The 20148-nt window shown below is 35.6% G+C and overlaps 1 protein-coding gene across 25 annotated transcripts in view; it reads left to right on the forward strand.

Annotated features, from left to right (window-relative positions):
* ADGRL3 (adhesion G protein-coupled receptor L3) overlaps positions 1 to 20148 on the forward strand; it is an 829014-nt gene that overhangs the window by 674132 nt on the left and 134734 nt on the right. For 24 of the 25 annotated variants that reach the window (XM_032400458.1, XM_032400455.1, XM_032400448.1 and 21 more), the window contains 4 exons: positions 8854 to 9037; positions 10092 to 10214; positions 15977 to 16185; positions 16893 to 17069. In XM_032400458.1, coding sequence (XP_032256349.1) covers positions 8854 to 9037; positions 10092 to 10214; positions 15977 to 16185; positions 16893 to 17069 — 693 coding nt within the window. The remainder of the gene's footprint in view (positions 1 to 8853; positions 9038 to 10091; positions 10215 to 15976; positions 16186 to 16892; positions 17070 to 20148) is intronic. The other variant, XM_032400452.1, reaches the window with a different exon arrangement.

The raw sequence follows: 20148 nt of genomic DNA on the forward strand, positions 1-20148 counted from the left end.
CTTAGGCATATTGATTATTTTGAGCTGAAAGCAATGAACATATGAAATTAACCCTTATCTTCCATTAGTTTCCCTTATATACTTCCTAGTTACTTTCCCACAACCTACCATTCCTGAAAGCTTAAATCTTTTTCCTTTATCTTGTTACTTCTTCACAAATGTATTGTTCTTTTATTTAAAAAATTGTATAAGCTAGCAGTCCTAACTGCTTTTTTAAGCCTTTATTTTTGCTATATAAGTTCCTAGATGCACATAAAAATATTAAATAAAATTTGTATGCTTTTCTTCTGTTTATCTAATGGTTTAATTCTCAGATCTTGGCATTAAATTGGTATATACCCTAAGAGGGAAGGGTAGAGGGAAGGCTTTCCTCCCTTACCAGGCTTCTGTAGACCTTTTAAATTGATTCCATTCAAGTTTTACTTTGCACTCAAAATAGGCATCCTCCACCTTTTAAAGAACAAAAATTTGCTTCTCTTTATTTCCATTTTAAATGCGTGCCACCTCACTGCCTACGTTCAAATTCTGTGCACTGTGCTTCTTTATTTTCCTTACCAACTGACTTTAATTAATTCTTCATCCATTTTTGATATAATAACCTACCATATTTGTTTTAAAAAAACAAATTTTTTTAAAATGCCTGTGGAATCTCTACTTTTCTTCATCCCCAGAGTTAGAATGTATGGATTTGAACCCTGGTTCTGCCGTAGGTTAGTTAATTAACCTGTAGCAAGTTACTTCACTTCTCTGAGTCTTAGTTTTCTCACTGCAAGGTGAGGATATTCATGTCTACCTCATTGAGTTATTGTCAAAATTAAAGGAGTTGATGCATAAAGCATTCAGATGAGAATTTGGAACATACTCAATGAATATATTTTTAAATATTTATTTATTTATTTATTTGAGAGAGAGAGAGAGAGCACAAGCAGGAGGGGCAGAGGGAGAGAATCTTAAGCAGACTCCTTGCTCAGTGTGGAGCCTGCTGTGGGGCTTGATCTCATATTCCTGAGATCATGACCTGAGCTGAAACCAAGCACTGGGCGCTTAACCAACTGCACCACCAAGGTGCTCCAATACTCAATAAATATTAATCATTATACTTTATATCACTACTCTACTTTAAGTTTTTCAGTGACTTCTTGTTGCTTTTAAGAAGAATTTTACATATCAAACATGGCTTGCAAACTTTGAAAACTAGCCTTCACTCACTTTCTTGCCACTGAACCCATTGCACTCTGCTCTGCCACAGGAAATCTTTTCAGTTCCTTGGAGGTGTTTGTTCTCTTTCCCCTCCCTATCTCTATGCACATACTCTACCTTTTGCCTCTTTGGTCAATGTTGAATTTAGGCTTGGAATTCTACTTCATGGAGCCTCTTCGATGCAGTGCTTGAACCCTGTGTTTCCACTATTAGAATCCTTGCTATGTTTCTACTTGTTTAATAGTCTGGCGTCACTATATTTTCATCACTTTTAAGGACGGGAGAACATCTGTCTTTCTTGCAGCATCCCAGTTGAAAGTACTTAGTTAATATTTGTTGAATAAATGTTGAGTTAACAAGTTTGAGTCAAGTTTATAGCTCTATTTAATTCCTGTAACACAATATAGATTTATTTGACAGCATTCAATCATTTAATTCTAAATGAGATTTTAAAATAGTACAATAAATTACAGTTTGCTAAAAACAGTACGTTTTTAAGCAACAAGGGATCTCTTAAAGAGGCAGTCTTTTCTATGAAATTTTAGGTTCATCTTGTTCTACTGTTAAGGGGTCTTATTACTATATTAAGGTCAGTTGTGTTATATAATCTAATTTTAATTAAGACTTGAAAATGCCAACACTTCACTGTAATATAAAAGGGAGTTCAGAGATTAGTAGTTTTTATATGCTTAATAATAGTAAATGACAGTGATTATAAAAAGAACCTTAGGTTATTGATCAGATGTGTAAATATCAGTCACTCAACTTGACTTCTAATAAAAAACCTGCAAGTTCAAAACTGTTTTGAAGACTCCTCTAACATTTGACCTTTAAAATTTTGATTTGAATCAATATATAAACACAGATTAGAGTACAATGTGCGCTATTCAGTAATGATTTTAAACTTCTGCTCATTTTATTTTATTAACTGTTAACCTTCATATCAAAAAGTCAAAAATGAAGAATTAAAGAAAAGTTTTATTTTTTCAAATTATAAATTAATAAAACTATATTTTATATTATATATGCAATTATGTATTATGTATTATATGCTATATAATATACTATCACACACACACATATATAGTCAGAAAGCAGTGGATGGGAGCAGAGAACAGAAGACTTATTTCTCTTTGCAGATCCTGAGGTTTATACATGAAGAAAAATATTTAAACATAATTGTATATATAATATGTAAGAAATAGCCATGTTCAGCATAATGATTACAGTATGTATTGATGAAGAAATATTGCATTCAGGAGAACACATCAAAAAGCAAAGATGTAGAAGTAAAGAGTAAAATAAAATTTTATATTGCTGGAGAGTTTTCCAAAAGGACGTCAGCAATTTATTACCTTATATTCATCCACTAAGAGGAAATAATTGCTCTTAACTTTCTAATGGGCTGCCTAATGATAATTTGCATATTTATAAATGTCTGCTTTATTGTAACACAAAACAACTTTTAAAAAAATAACGAATGAACTTAATATAGGATTCATTTTCCATTCTGTTTATCTTTGGGGGGCATCTTCATAATTCTACTCCAAACATATCTAAACATATAACTCCTTTGTTTAAATATATTTACTTGCTGAATATTTTCTATGCAGTAAAGCCCAAACTTCTGTCATAGTGGAGATCTCCTAAGATCTGACTGCTACTTACCATTTCTCCCGCCATACTCATCTTTTTACACTCTTTTTCCACGCACCACACACTCTCCTCATCCCAAACCCAATACATCCCTTGCCTTAGTACCTGCTTTGTTTTGTTTTAGTCATTAACTTGCTTACTATGTCCTTTAGCCTCAGGTTTCCTGAGCATAATCGAGGAAAGTTTGTTCATCTTTTAATATTTAACTCAAAATCACACACCTTCTGGGATCTTTTCTTGATCTTCCTCTGTAAGAATTCATTACTTTTTGTCCCATATGCTGTGAGTTTTTAGCTCTATTTTGTGCTTACCTTCTGCCTTGGAGTGTAGACAAATTGAAGGCTGACTCTATGTTTTTCTTCTCTTTCCTAACCTCCTCCAACAGTGACTTCCCTAGTTCTTTGCATATCATACATAGTTAATAGGACCTCATTGAATTACATTGAAAGTGAGCTTTGGTACACTTAAAAACATTTTGGAAAGCTTTTTGTAGAATATATTGTTGTTATGCCTAGTGGTTTGCATTAACTACAATAGCCTGTGGTTCTGCTTTTCTCCTTTTTGAACTCTGATTGTCTTAATTCCCTCTAATTCAGCCTGTCTTCCTTCCAAACCATGTGATATCTGAACACTATATTCTCTCAGAACATCTCTTGGGAGACAGGCAAAAAGTTGTAAAACTAGAAGATGTTTTCATTTTCCTATTACATATAAGGTCATTAATGATTTGATAGTTAAAGTATCATCTTTGCTGAATGAGCATTTTTTGAGTACCTAAAATGTCTCAAGGCACTAAAATTTACCCTAGGAAAACACCAGTAAACATGGCCTCTCCCCTGAGAACATCGTAATCTCGTGAGAAAGCCAGACCACGAGTATGGATAGTTGTATTCAAGGTGAATAAGTACTAAAATGGGCACCCATTATGGCACTGAGTCTCTAAATGATAATGATTCAGATAACATTGACTAGTTACTAGGTTTTTTGTTTTTTGGGTTTTTTTCCATTTGTACTTACATATTCTTTGCTCTTATAAAATCAATACTTTCAGAGATTTTTTTTTCCTGCTGGTATGAAAATGGAGAAGATTCACTGAAGTACAAATCTTCATTAGATGACAATCATTCAGCAGAGTCACTGAACACTTATCATGTGTCAGGCAGAGTTTTGGGCACTTATAAATGACACAGAGTCGCCACCCTCATGAAGCATACCTTTTCTTGAGTGAGAGATCTGAAATAGCCATGTAGATAAATACGTATTTTAGATAACTTTAGATAATGATTCATGACACAAAGAAAACAGAACAGTTAACAGATTTAAGGGTAGGGGGGATTCTCCCTAGCTATAATGATAATCAAAGACTTCTTTGTACCTGAGCTAAAACCTGAACGAGCATAAGATTAAAAAGCCTATCTTCAGAAAAATGCAATGGTGGTAAAGTTACATATCTTTTTTTTTTTAATTAATTAATTAATTTGACAGAGAGAGAGCATAAGCAGGGGGGCAGGAGGGAGCAGAGGGAGAGGGAGAAGCAGGCTGCCTGCTGAGCAAGGAGCCCGTTGCCATATGGGACTCCATCCTAGGACCCTGATATCATGATCTGAGCCCAAGGCAGTCGCTTAACTGACTGAACCACCCCCGCCCCCCTTAAAGTTACATATGTTTGCACAAGAATTTGTTCTATTTGGGTCTTTAGTTTAGTGGTTTTCAAGTGAAGAAAGAGGGGTAAGTAAGTTCTCCGGGTGATTTTGCTTACCTAGTTTAAGATTTACTGTTTACCTGGGTAAGAAGTGCCATTGATAGGTCTCTCATCATTGATCCTGGGTATTTCACAAGCACATCCTCTTGGAATAGTGACAGAAGTTGTTACTAGAGAGATATATAGCTGGTTCCCCCCAAAATTTTCACAGTGGTTATAGCAAATAAGTAAATCCTCCCTTTTGAAATAGTATGATTATACACTTTATAACATCTTTTAACAAACATACTATAATTATATGCTATGAGTAAAACTAGTGAAATGAATTTGCCTAAGATCTGAATTTTATGATAAGAAGGTCCAATAATGTTGTGTAATGCAATTATATGTCCAAAAGGATATGGTATGCTCATGATCCTGAATGAATGAATGAATGAATCTAAGTGACTTTTACGCTTTCTAATTTATATTTGATTTTTTAGAAACAGTCAAAAGTCACTTTAAAGTCCAGCCATAAACTATATAATGGAGAAGAGTGATATCTAATAGCAGAATAACCCTGACTATCTCAATTTGAAACATATTGAAACTTATTTTCTCATGTAGTTCCCACTTTGTTGATTGGTTAGAAAACATAAATATGTCCAAACACACACTGAAATTTAGTGACAACTAGAATGCAAATTTCCAGTGCCATCTCCTATTCAGTTTCTAGTGTTTTGAAAAAGAAAATAAAGTGAGTTAACATTTAGTTTCTGACAAGGACATTGTTGATCAAATTAACTTTTCAGAATTTTAGATTATTTCAGTCTGTACACATCAAAACCATTAGGTGATTTTTTTCTTTTCTTTTTTTTTTTTTTTTTTTGTTCTTGTGGATCAAGTCTTCTCTTTATGATCAATGCTGGACCAAGTGTATTTTTCTTCCAACTCGATCATGTAAATTTTAGATCAGAAAAATATTTATAGCAGAAAAAGAGAAGTCAGCAAGAGCTGTTGGACATTAAATGATGTCCCAATACCTCACTTTAATCAAATTCATTGTGCATTCCCTGTTCAACTTTGATTCTAAGCATAGTTAAGCTCATGTCCTTGTAACCAAATAAAATGAAAATCAACCTGTTTTTAAAGAGATGTTGTTGAAAAACTAATGATGTAATGTAGGGTAATTAACATAACATAATAAAATTTAAAAAATAAAAAATAAAATAAAGAGATGTTGTTGAACTAATGAAAGCAATGCAAATAACTAGTTTGACAAAAACAAAAACAAAAACCACACACACATACATAATGACCAGATGTCATCATTTGTGGGTAAAATATACAAATGCAAAAATGTACAAGGAAACAAAATATAATCTTTTGTCACTGAAGGCTGTGACTATTTAATTGGCCTTCATTAAACTGGTAACAGGGACATGTCAGCAAACTTTGGAAAGTTTAAACAAACTGCATTAATTATAAAGCTATTAGAATTGACTTATCCATGCTGTTCAAACCTCTAAAACACACATTATGAATTATTTAATATACACATTTCTGTACTGTCCTATTCCTCAAAGCTTCAGGTGATATAGTCTTTAGTAGTTAAGTTGTGAAACAGGTTTATTCATTAAGGTTACATTGTAGAAGTTATTCCTCTGGGATCTCACTTCAGAACAGATATTTTGTAATTATCAGGTATTGCCTGTGCTTCCTTCAGTGAAGACCTCTCTTCTTCCCAAGCTGGACTTAGATAGCCAATGAAAGTCAACATAAGATTACACCTTAAACACGTGTTATGAGCCAGGCAACATAAATGCATTTGTATCGCCATGCAATATAAAATGGGTATACTATCGTCTCTGATTTGCAGATGAAGTGCAGACAAGTTAAGTAACCGGCCCAACATCATACAGCTAGTTAGTGGCACAGTCCGGGTACAAACTCAGCAGATATGGTTCCCAATCCCATATTCTGATTTTAGCACTACAGAATTCCCTCTCCTAATCCTTGCATTGAAATTTCCTTACGTTGATGCTTAAGGAATCACAACACGTGCTTTTTAAAGAAGAATAAATAAATATTAGATTTGTTCCTAAACCATCCAGGTTTTAGGACCATATATTATGTCTGTCATTTCTATAAGAAACTTAGAAATCATTTGGGCCTTAATAGAAAACTTCTTTGAAGATTATGATTTATTTGGGAAGATGCAATTGTTATAAATGTACTTAAAATTTATAACTATGAAAAAATATTGCAGCACATACATTTTTGTATGTAAAATTAAGATAATTTAATAAGGGGTGCTTTTGATTCATTAGTTATCAATTCAAACATGGTATTTTACCTAAAGCAGTCTATTGTAAACAGGTAGCTATTTAGAACATTCTCAGAGTTGACCATAGTTGTTTATTTTTCTTGTTTTTTTTTCTTTTTCCGTCCTTTTGCATTTCTTAAAAAAAAAAAAAAAAAACAGTAAAGAGCAGAGCAGAAATATTGTATTATCCCCAATAAAATTTCCCCTGAGGTAAGGTTTAAATTAATCGGTATAAGATTCTTAACTAATGTTACAATGGCTGCTCCTTAAAGAACAGGCATAATTTCTGTTGTGTGTGGGATTCTCAGAGCATTTCTAATGAATTCAGAGCATCATCTAATCACAGAAAGAATACTTCTTTGCAATCAGGAGGTTGATGTTCTCTGGCTTCTGAAAATACCTAAACGTGTTTTGTTCCTTTGTTTCTTATGTGGCACCTCCTTTTTGGCATATCCTGTTGGCATTATCCCTACAGAGAACTTCCTGGAAAGCAAATCATTTTGTTGTGATCGGAAATGCTTTTGTCTGGCTTCTAGGTCATGCTTTAAACTCAGAACACATGGCAGACCTAAGCACACTATGTGAAAACGTCCAGTTATCGAACTCATGAGAGATCTTTTTGGTGTTTTTTGTTTGTTGTTTGTTTGTTCTTAAATGATGCAAAGTACTCAAGTTGCAAGTAGGACTGTATTTCACATGAAAGTCCAGTGATGTTAATTTTTGGCCAGAACTTGGAGTAGCTGGGAAAAATATCAAGAAAAAACAACTCTTATCAAAAGGCAAATTAGTTTCTGAAGCTGGTGTTAATTGGCAGCCAAGGTGTTTCATTATGAAGCTGAATTTTTAACAGTTGTTAGTCGGTTACTATGAAAACACCAGCCAGAAGAAAACACTGTAGTGCAATGCGTATTTTTCTTCAATCTCTCCTAATCCTTCTGCCAACGTGTCAGTAATATAAGGCTTGTTTTAAAACACCCATGCACTGCCTACAAATTACCTGTGTCGGCTGTTTATTCAAACTTATTTCTCGATTAGATGCATATTTCATAATCAATGGGTTCAAGGATGATCACTTTCAAACTGCAGGTGTTGTATTTTTCTATTTTGCAATTCTCTGTTTGAATGAAACCTTAAGAAGACCTTATTGGGAGAACTGTTTTATTGTTGTTGTTGTTGTGTTTTTTCTTTGTAACCTAGAGCATAAAGCTAACCATGGGAAATATATAAATTGTAACTAGGGAGATGATTCTTTTGGATGAAGCAATGAGAACTATGACTTTTTATCTCTATGTGTACCTATTGCTGATTTTTTTTAAAGGAAAAACACCTGAGGGCCACAAGTTGCAAGTTCCAACTGTTTATTCCCCTCCCTAATAGTAAACAGCATGAAGAAGGTTTTTCTCCACACTTAACATATCCCAAGCCCCTGGGAGTATGTATGCTTTGATATTTTTCACATTCTGACATTTTACCAGCTGGCTAAAAAAAAAAAAAATTGGTTTGCTTAGTGAGTCCTCAACCTATAGGCAACAAGTTCTTGTATTGTCCTGTCTGTCATCAACCCTTTAACCTCTGCTGTATTCAGCATTTAGTTTTACGGTGATATACAGGGGGAAAAATCATTTTTGTGGGTGATATGATAAAAGTGTTGGTTTAAATTACTTGCCAACAGTTCTCCAGCCAAATAATTTAATTATGTGATTATAGCCTTATTGAAGCCTTTGCTATTGATTCTAAGAAGCAAGCATGGATCCATTTGTTGTCCTTCAAAACAAAAGCTGATTTTCCTCTTGCCTTGCAGTCTCAGCTAGGGCTTTAACAGAACACAATAATGAATGCTTCTGCTGCAGCATGTCACAGGGGAGGCTGGGACAGTACTGAACTCATGCACACCGCTGATCCTTGCTTGCTGAGCAACATGTACACCTGGATTTCTGACAGCTCTGTGAGTTCACTAGAGACCTCTGTCATTCTGTTCATCCTCTTGTAGGCGATGGTCGAGACAGTTAACAACCTCCTCCAGCCACAAGCCTCAAATGCGTGGAGAGACCTGACTACAAGCGATCAACTACGGGCAGCGACCATGTTGCTTGACACTGTGGAGGAAAGTGCTTTTGTGCTGGCTGATAACCTTTTGAAGACTGACATCGTCAGGGAGAACACAGACAATATTCGTAAGTGGCCTTTGTTCTACAGAAGGGCCAGAGACCCTTGGACAGCAGAAGAGAGGAAAGAAAAAATGTCTATGGTAGTGCAGATATTATGAGTGATTTTTATTTCAGTGGAGATGTGATTATTTTTTCTATAATTAAAAGGATATCACCTGCCATTGGCTTAAAAGTGTCCTCGTAATCCTGTGTGTTATCCTCCTTAGGATATTCAATATTGGATATGTTAGCCTGAGATCACTCACAGTGAGGTCCTTTAGTTAGTTAGTTAGTTTTTTTTATGTCTGTGTGTATCTATGTATGCATTGTACTATTTGAAATTTTATCCTCCTCACATAGTGCCTATGGGTCACATCGGTTATAATAAGAATGTCTCTAAATGGAGCACTGGGTGTTATACGCAAACAATGAATCATGGAACACTACATCAAAAACTAATGATGTAATGTATGGGGATTAACATAACATAATAAAATAAAATTTTAAAAAATGTCTCTGAATTATGTACTATAAAGAAATCAGTCATTTAGTGAAGGTGATAAAACAGTTTTTTTGTAATTGTGTTATTGGTTCATAAGGAGTATAAATCTATTTTATTGTGCATAAGGATGTAGCTGACAGTTTTATTTCAGAAGATTTGATAAAGCCGTTTCAAACTTATTAGATTTAAAGATAGATCAATATTGATATAATAGTGCAGCTTTAGATTATAAAGAGATTTTTACTTAATTCACAAAAGAAAATAATATTTTGAAGATAAACAAAGGGAATGACAAAGTATAAGGATTTGAGCTTGAATTTTAAATCTGAGGCTTTATAATTGATGCACTTGTGTTCTTATTTACCTGTTTAATAGTTTTTATTTGCTTTATTTTAAAAATAAAATACTAAAGAAATACTTTCGAAATAAAACATTGAACTACTATTCATTTTGACTACTATAAATTAATAGAACGTTAATTCCAGTGTTTTGATTTCAGAAATATTTCAGTGATTTAGGAAATCATCTTAGCTTTGGTGCATTTCTCAATGAGCACTGATAACTCTTTGCCATTAACAGAATTGGAAGTTGCAAGGCTGAGCACAGAAGGAAACTTAGAAGACCTAAAATTTCCGGAAAACATGGGTCACGGAAGCACTATCCAGCTTTCCGCAAATACTTTAAAACAAAATGGTCGAAACGGTAGGTTAGAATTTATTTGATAAGCGTGGTGAGATTGAGCTCGTCATCAGTGCCTTGTTTCTTGGCTTGGGAGTTTAGATCTGCTATCCAAAAGCCTCTTTCTCTCATTCAACTATTCTCTCTCTCCTCTTCCTCTTCCTCCTCTTTCCTATCTTCTGCACCAACAACATCACAATGTATTTGCTCTATAACATTCTCAGTCAGATTTGGAAGTTGTTCTGTTCCTTTTCAGTTGCAGTACAATGTCAGAAACTTGAATCTGAGAGGAATTAATGAACAACAAAATCCAGATATCTGACTTTTTTCTTGAAAGGAGTAACGCTCACTGAGTTGACAGATTTAGTTTCTAAAATTTTTTTTAAAGATTTTATTTATTCATTTGACAGAGAGAGAGAGATAGCGAAAGAGAGAGATAGAGAACACAAGTAGGGGGTGCGGCAGGCAGAGGGAGAGGGAGAAGCTGACTCCCCACCGAGCAAAGAGCCTAATACAGGACTTGATCCCAGGGCACTGGGACCATGACCCAAGCCGAAGGCAGACGCTTAACCAACTGAGCCACCCAGGCACACTTGGTTTCTAAATTTTTTTATGGAAATGTTACTTCTAATTTTAAAATTGTAGATTTTTTTCCTTACTATTTTTGAATGTGTTTCTATGATTTTTCTTTGTAAAGCATATAGAAAATTTAAAATGTGAGGAGATGATTTGAGGAAAAGGAACTGGTTAATATAGGTCAGTTTGATACTAGACTAAATTCACTGACTATAATGAGAATTAAATAAACCCATAGTGAAAATATGTCTCAAATGTCACCAATATTAAATTTTTAAAAACATACTTTTTGCCAACTAAATGAGATCCTTTGACCTGTCAGGTGATGGGAAGATGGCCTCAGGTTGTAGCAACCAATTCGAAGCTGGTGTTTCATAGTGCAGGGGGCATAGTTTTAAACAAAGAAGAGCCTATTGAATAATACCAAGACAAAACAAATTATGGCTGTTGTCAACAGAACAAAATTCTTCTTAAGTGTTGGAAATCTTTTAAGTGACCTTAAAAGTCATCATATTGCTAATTTGACTATGTGAATTTTGAGGCAGCAATAAGATTTTCTACGAAGCAAGATCAGATTTCTGCATTAGCTTTCCAGCTGGCTTCCCTCTCTCCACTCTTCCTCCCGACAGGATATCCTCTTGACAAACAGATCTTCCTGAAATGTAAATCTGACCAGTTCGCTTCCAGTTGCACTCAGAATGAAATCAGAGGATTACACTAGGCCACCATGTGCTTGTCCACTTCTTTCCTGCCCCACCTGCCCCGCTTCCTGTCTGTCTTTAGCATGCCCTCTATGATCCAGACAGTCTAGTCTTGATTCTTTTTCTTTTTATTGAGATAGAAGTGACATAGAACTTTATACTAGTTTCAGGGGTACAATATAATGATTCGATATTTGTATATATTGTAAAATCATCACCACAATAAGTCTAGTTCACATTTATCAGCACATATAGTTTTACTTTTTTCTTGTGATGAGACCTTTTAAGATTGACCTTCTTAGCAACTTTCAAAATATATAATACAGTATTATTAACTACAGTCACTATGCTATATGTTACATCCCCATGACATTTATTTTATAACTGGAAATTTATTGACCTTTTTTACCCATTTTGCCTACCTACCGCCCTCTGCCAGTGGCAGCCACCAGTCTGTTCTCCATATCTATGAATTTAGTTTGTTTTATTTATTTTTTTAGGATTCCACATATAAGTGAGATCATACAATACTTGTCTTTCCCTGTCTGACATATTTCACTTAGCATAATGCCCTCAAGGTCCATTCATGTTACCATAAATGACAAAATATCATTCTTTGTTAATGGTTGAGTAATATTCCATTTTCTTTATCCATTCATTCATAAGGGGACACTTAGGTTGTTTACATGTCTTAGCTCTCGTAAATAATGCTGCAATGAACATGGGGTATGGAGATCTTTTTAAGTTAGTGTTTTTGTTTCCTTCAGATAAAAACCCAGAAGTAGAATTACTGGATCATATAGTAGTTCTATTTTTAATTTTTGGGGGACCTCCATAGTGTTTTCCACAGTGGTATAACAATTTACATTCCCACCAGCAGTGCACAAGGATTCTCTCTGGTCTAGTCTTGATTCTGTTCCTTGAATACACCAAGAGTGTTTCTTTATCAGATTTTTGCATTTTTGTTTTCTTCCTGGAATGCAGTTTTTACATTTCTTTACATTGAAGCTTCTCTATCATTCACTATTCAGTATAAATCTTACCTCTTTTAGGAAAGGAAGTTTTTCTCTGTCTCCCTGAAGATACACCATTCTTTCATTGCTCTTTTCCCATTAGCCATTTTATACCAGTGCTTCTTCATGGAGGTTATTCACTTAACATTATATGAAATATTATTATTATTATTATTATTATTTTTAAGTTGCCTGCTTATTATCTGACTTTCTCTCTAGGCAGTAAGCTCATGAGAGCAGGAATCTTTTCTTACTTGTTCACTGATATAACACTTGTGCCTAGCACATGGATAAACTTTCTAAGAATTTATCAAATAAATGTGTGAACTTTCAGATATAAAGCTAATGGCAATTAAAATATGATTATATTAGTTATATTATGGTTTTTTTTTTTTTAAAGATTTTATTTATTTGAGAGAGAGAGAGCACAAGCAGGTGGAGTGGCAGGCAGGGAGAGAAGGAGAAGCAGGCTCCCAGTTGAGCAGGGAGCCCAATGCGGGGCTCGATGCCAGGACCCTGGGATCATAACCTGAGCTGAAGGCAGATGCTTAATGACTGAGCCACCCAGGTGCCCCAGTTATGTTTTGAACTCATTTATTTTACTTACTAAAGTAGTGTGTGTGGGGGGGTAGGTGGGGGTGGTTTAGGTCACATTTAAGCGTTAATTTTGGAGTGGAGAATATGTAACAATTATATGTGACTCGATGCATCCATAAAACAAGGGTGAGATATCAACATGACACTGCCCCATAGGTGGAAATTGGTAGGAATTATCAACCGGTTATCAACCAGTTAAAATAAAAGTTGTTACTGTCAAAAAAAAAAAAAAAAAAAAGATGTTCTTCTTAAGTTTAGCCTTCCAAAATTTAGTGTTTTCATATTAAATCTAGAGAAAAGAATGAAAATTAAATGCGGTGTTGTAAGAGACAAGAAATATTTAGTAAATTACTGTTCTTTGCTCAGTACCATGTTAACAGATGCGGGTTGGAGTTTAAGAATGCCCCTTTCCTGGGCGCCTGGGTGGCTCAGTTGGTTAAGCGACTACCTTCGGCTCAGGTTATGATCCTGGAGTCCAGGGATCGAGTCCCGCATCAGGCTCCCTGCTCAGCGGGGGGTCTGCTTCTCCCTCTGACCCTCCCCCCTCTCATGCTCTCTCTCTCTCTCTCATTCTCTCTCTCAAATAAATAAATAAAATCTTTAAAAAAAAAAAAAAAAAGAATGCCCCTTTCCTTTATGTAGCTCTTATCATAGTCTCTTTGCTAAATTCCTGAAAGGATAATGGATGTCTCATAGAATCACTGGGAAGGCTGGAGAATCGGGCCCAGAAAGCCTACAGGAGCTAGGAGGCTGACGGAAGCCCCTGTCAGCACACAGCATCAGGGCGTGAGATGTCAGGGCTGCGTAAGTGAGCGTGACTGCTGCCCCGCCCCCTGCTGTCACCAGCTCTTCACCCAAAGTCGGAGACGAGGGCATTTGATGGGAGGCATCGAGCTCAGGTGCCCAGAGCAAGACAGACTGGGAAAGCAAATGTACATCCATTTTGTGTCTATAAATCCCTAATAGTAGGGAATTTTCCAAACATGGGAGCACAGTTAAGATGTTGGGACAGTCCCCCCCTCCCCAAAAGAAATCTATTAAAATTTCCTTGTTTTTATTCCCACTTGACCCTAAGATTCAGGAATAAAGATTGAGACTTCCTCAACTTAGTCACCATGATGGTCAGGACTGCACCTATCTCTTAGTGAACTGATATGATTTCATACTGGAAGTTAAGACATAGGGCTTGATGTATTTTAAGAAAGAAAATGACATGATCAAAAACACGATGCCTGGGTGGCTCAGTCACTTAAGCATCTGCCTTCAACTCAGGTCATGATCCCAGGACCTGGAATCGAACCCCACATCAGGCTCCCTGCTCAGCAGGGTGGGGTCTGCTCCTCCTTCACCCTCTGCCCTTCCTCCCCATGTTAAAAGAAGGTTAATTTTACAGAAGATTGCAGGTAGGAGACAGCCATAAGAGAAAAAAATAAGGTGGAAAGATGTATGGAGGAAGTGACTTTCGAAGAATATGGTAATTGAGTTTGAAGACAGATAAGGATTTTGAATCCCTGTTGTTGTTGTTGTTTTCATTGCAATTGAGATATAATTTACATACAATAAAATGCACATCCCTTAAGAATGTGACTTGATGGATTTGACAGTTGTACATTCCTCTGTAATATTACATAAAATAAGACAGAAATCTCTGCTATTACCCAGAAATTGTTAACCCTTTCCAGTCTTCTTACGTCTTCTCCCCATCTGATGAAACTACTCTCATTACTATCTCCATAGACAAATTTTGCCTGTTCTTAGACTTCAGACAACTGGAATCATGTAATATGTGCTCTTTTCTGTCTGTATTCTTTAACCAAACACAGTATTTTTGGGATTCCATCATCATGCTCTAATAGTAGTTTCTTTGCTCTATCAGTAGTTCTTTACTGATGCATAGGCTATTCCATTATATTTATATGCCCTAATTTATTTGTCTATTTATAGATTTTTTTAGTTGTTTCCATTTGGAGGATATTATAAGGATGTTATTAATCTTATACAAGTTTTTTTTTTCCTTTGTATATATATATTTTCATTTATCTAGGAAGGGTAGATATGTTTAACTTCACACACAAAAAATCACCATTTCTCCACATAGTTGAACTACTTCACATTTCCACCAGCAGTGTGCAGGACCTCCAGTTGTTCCTCATCTTTATCAATATCAGCATGACTAGTCATTTTGATTTTAGAAATTCTAGTGGGTATGAGATGGTATCTCGATGTGATTTTTCATTTTTATTTCCATAAGTACTAATGATGCTGATAATTTTTCATGTTTCTATTAGCCTTTCACATATCTTTTTTTCTAAAGTATGTGTTTATGTCTTTTGCTATTTTCATGTGTTATTTATTCTTTTTTTGTTGATTAGCAGAAATGCTATATATAGTCAGGAGTCTCATATATATTATTGTTAATATGCTGTATTTTGATAGACACATTTTTAATTTTGATAAAGTGCAGTTTACCATTTTTTTTCTTTATGGTTAATGTCTTTTTGGCCCTATTCAAGTCATCCTTGCCTACTCCAAGATCACAAAGATCCTGTATTTTGTTCTAGAAACTTTATGGTTCTGCTTTTCATGTTAGGTCTATGATCTGTCTTTAAGTCTTGAGTACAGAGTGATATAGGGATTGACATTCATTTTTTATTTTTATTTTTATTTTTTTTTGACATTCATTTTTTAAAATACCGATAGTTTTTTCAGCATCATTTGACATTCCTTTTCTTGTGAATATCTTGGCACTTTGGTTAAAATGAGTGCTTAATTTTGTTGAGAATATATACCATATGGATTTGATTATAATTTAATTAGAGCTATCTAAATTAAGTGGAATGTACAAAGCAATGTACAAAGTTTCTTCCCAACTTATAATTCACATTTACATTTATTTCAGGAGAGATCAGAGTGGCCTTTGTCTTATACAACAACTTGGGTCCTTATTTGTCCACGGAGAATGCAAGCATGAAGTTGGGAACAGAGGCTATGTCCACCAATCATTCAGTTATCGTCAATTCCCCTGTTATTACAGCAGCAATAAACAAAGAGTTCAGCAATAAGGTTTATTTAGCTGATCCTGTGGTGTTCACTGTTAAACATATTAAGGTAAGAAAATGCCATGATAAGTGTAGTTATCCACATTATCTATATTTGTTACAGCATAAACATGGAATATATTAATTTTCCTTTAATTTTTTCCTACTATTTGACAGATAGCCATTCACTACCTATAAAATTATAGTGGTGATTTTTTTTTCTAAAATGAGGGAGGAGAATAACTCTTGAATATTTAAATGCTTCTGATAAGAATATTTGTAGATGGATTTATAAATGTGTCTCCATAATTAAAAAGAGTTAGCAACATAGTTAGTGGAATTGGACATGGCTTCACATATGATATCACAAGAAATTATGTCTTTGTGAGTAGATATATTTTTATGTATGTAAAAAGATTGTATTATAAATTGAACAAAGATTTCTAAAGACTATCTCAGAAATTGTTTAGAGTAATTAAATGCTTTATGATGTACTTTACTTTGAAATTAGTTGGTCATTCTGAGTCATTGATACTAGTATTCCATTAATACTAATTTTTTAAAAAGTAAACTCACCTCTAATCAGAGGAAATAAACAGCAATATATATTCAAATTTGCTTAGGCTTGATGAAGCCCACTTAATATGAAAACACTGGTATACATCTCCACAAAAGTTGGAACAAAGTATGAAGTGTGTTAGATGTAAAGAAAATGCCTATCTAATTTACGTGATCATAAAGTAGTTATTGGCTTTATTGATTTTTTTTTCCCCATAGCAGTCCGAGGAGAATTTCAACCCTAACTGTTCATTTTGGAGCTATTCCAAGCGCACAATGACAGGTTATTGGTCAACACAAGGCTGCCGGCTCCTGACAACAAATAAGACACACACTACATGCTCTTGTAATCACCTAACCAATTTTGCAGTACTGATGGCACATGTGGAAGTTAAGGTAAGATATATACCATAAAATAAAGATATCTAAGCATATGGCAGGATATTACTGTAAAAAGTCCTAAGTCCGCAGGCCAGTCTTACTTTAAAGGTCTTCCACTTTCCTAGTAATTTTGTTCAGAAACTCTCTGGGGTTCAGCCCATACCTTCCTGGGTGATTCAAAGAAAACTTTTTTTGTTCTGTTAGCAACATAGTTTATGAAATTGCAGTTCACTTATAAAATAAAATTGTTCTTATAAAAATTCCCCTTAGTGGGAACCCTCCTACACTGTTGGTGGGAATGCAAACTGGTACAGCCACTCTGGAAAACAGTATGGAGGTTCCTCAAAAAGTTGAAAAAAGAGCTACCATCCGACCTAGCAATTGCACTACTGGGCATTTACACCCCAAAGGTACAAATCTAGTGATCCGAAGGGGTACGTGCACCCCGATGTTTATAGCAGCAATGTCCACAATAGCCAAACTGGAAAGAGCCAAGCTGTCCATCAACAGATGAATGGGTAAAGAAGATGTGGTATATATAGAGAGAGACACACGGTGGAATATTATGCAGTCATCAAAAAAACATGGAATCTTGCCATTTGCAATGACGTGGCTAGAACTGGAGGGTATTATGCTAAGTGAAATAAGTCAGTCAGAGAAAGACATGTATCATATGATCTCACTGATATGAGGAATTCTTAATCTCAGGAAACAAACTGAGGGTTGCTGGAGTGGAGGGGGGTGGAAGGGATGGGGTGGCTGGATGATAGACGCTGGGGAGGGTATGTGCTATGGTGAGCGCTGTGAATTGTGTAAGACTGATGAATCACAGACCTGTACTTCTGAAACAAATAATACGTTATATGTTAAAAAAAAGAAGAAGATAGTAGGAAGGGAAAAATGAAAGGGGGAAAATTGGAGGGGGAGACAAACTATGAGAGACTATGGACTCTGAGAAACAAACTGAAGGTTCTAGAGGGGAGGGGGCAGGGGGATAGGTTAGCCTGGTGATGGGTATTAAGGAGGGCACGTTCTGCATGGAGCGCTGGGTGTTATACGCAAATAATGAATCATGGAACACTACATCAAAAACTAATGATGTAATGTATGGTGATTAACATAACGTAATAAAAAAAGTTGCTGGATATTTAAAAAAAAACCCTTAGTCTCCCCTTGCTCTTATTTCATATGAAATAAAGGAGACCACATAAACAAAGCAAGGTAGGACCCCAGGACCAAAGGCCAGTGCAGTAGGGTTAAGAACCAGAATCCCAGACCCTGGGAGTAAATACTGCCCAAATGACTCTTTGAAAAGCACCTGTTAGCACAATAAACAATGCCTGGTAATGCAAAGAGCTTAGTAAATTCTAATATAATGTAATGGGTTTTTTTCATTCAAGAAAACCCTACTCTAAGGAAAAATCTAGGTGATAGGTAGTTTCCAAAGTCAGACACGCAGCTAATTTGGCTGCATCAGTCTCCTCCTGGCATTGACTCCGGCTGCCATGAGTGGGGGAGGACATGAAGAGGATTTAGATTTCAGATATATTTAGGACATAAAAATACAAAAGGCTTAAAAAAATACAAAAGGCTTATTATCTTGTTTATAGGGATTGATGGATTAGTAACAGGAAATTATATACTTGCAAATTCTCTTATTTCCTTGATGTCAATAAAAAGAGGAAGGATTACTCACCAACATGTTTTCAAAAGTGAAAACTGTGGCACAGGTTTTATCTACTCGGTGTCATTTCTCCAAATAATTTCATCCAAAATTTTCCTTGACACTATTGAATTTAGATGTAGTGTGGGTATCCCAGAGGGAGACCAAATCCAAACCCTGTTAGCACCTTAAAAGTAAATCACCTTAGCTGTGTCAGCACAGTTTACATTTTGGTCTTTAAAGGACTACGTACCCTATTTTGTCAGAGCATCACAGATTGATGTAGTTTAACAAGACTAGCTCCACTAACAAATGTTAGATTTCAACCTGGAATGTGTTAGTGGGGCTCTGGGATTCTACTTTTCCATTTAGGGAATAAATTCAAACTCAGAAAAATGGATCATATTTGAAATAACAACAAAATATCATTTTCTCCAGCAGGCATAGCATAGCATCCTCTCCTCGATCCGTTAGACAAGAATCCGGCTATGACCATTGTTGCATGCCGACAAGGGACAAAATAAATGCAAATCAATATTTCCCTTTAGCAGTCAGTCACACAGCATGGATGTCCTGGTTTTCTGTACCATAGTCTCTTGCAATTGCCAGTCAGCCGCATTTGGATCTCACAGCATGGTTTTGGCACTTGAAAAACAGAAAAGCAGACTGAACACTACAACAGGTCCAAAAAGAAACACACTAACCAAACTTACGTGAGACTAATTTCTGAAACAGAACACCAATCTATTTGTGCACAGTGAGAAAGACAGCGACCAGTTGGAATAGATATTTATTGTTTGCTTGTTGTCACTTTCTAACTCCCCAGGAAAATGTATGAAGGAAACAAAATTATATTGGATGGTTTTTCTTGATGAGCCTGGAAGGGGAGTGAGAGGAGTTAGCTGAGTAATGTCAGAGCCGTTGCCATTTAGCCGTGGTACCTTGATGCGTCGGTCTTCCAGGCTCTACCTGTGCACTGTACCTCTGTCCTTATCTATCATCCGTGCTTCTCTGCCATTCACTGAGCACCTCCTTTGTTCTTTTATCAGCATTTTTGAGTATTGTAATTGAGACCTGCACTGTGATTTTGCAATGCAGAGGAGGATCATCAATTCAGGCAGGGCTGTTCAGAAAGGTTCTTAACAAAAAATTTTAAAAGTCCCATTCTGAAGGATGAGTAGGATGTATTTAGTAAGGCAACGTGAAGAATTTGCACTCACCATATTCTTGTAACACTTTCTTCGCTTTGCCTTGGGTATACTCCTCCCTCTTGTTTCTTTCCTTCCTGTGCAGCTGGTCCTTCTTAGCTTCCTTTTTTGGTTCCTCCCCATCGCCATAACCTCTCATTGTTGCTCCAGCCCAAAGTATAATTAGATCTAGTATAGGCATTATCTGTTCTTTGTCCCGAGAGGATCTCATATAGCCATATGG

This window comes from Phoca vitulina, unplaced genomic scaffold (assembly GCF_004348235.1).
Source record: "Phoca vitulina isolate PV1807 unplaced genomic scaffold, GSC_HSeal_1.0 scaffold3, whole genome shotgun sequence".
Classification (NCBI taxonomy): Eukaryota; Metazoa; Chordata; class Mammalia; order Carnivora; family Phocidae; genus Phoca; species Phoca vitulina.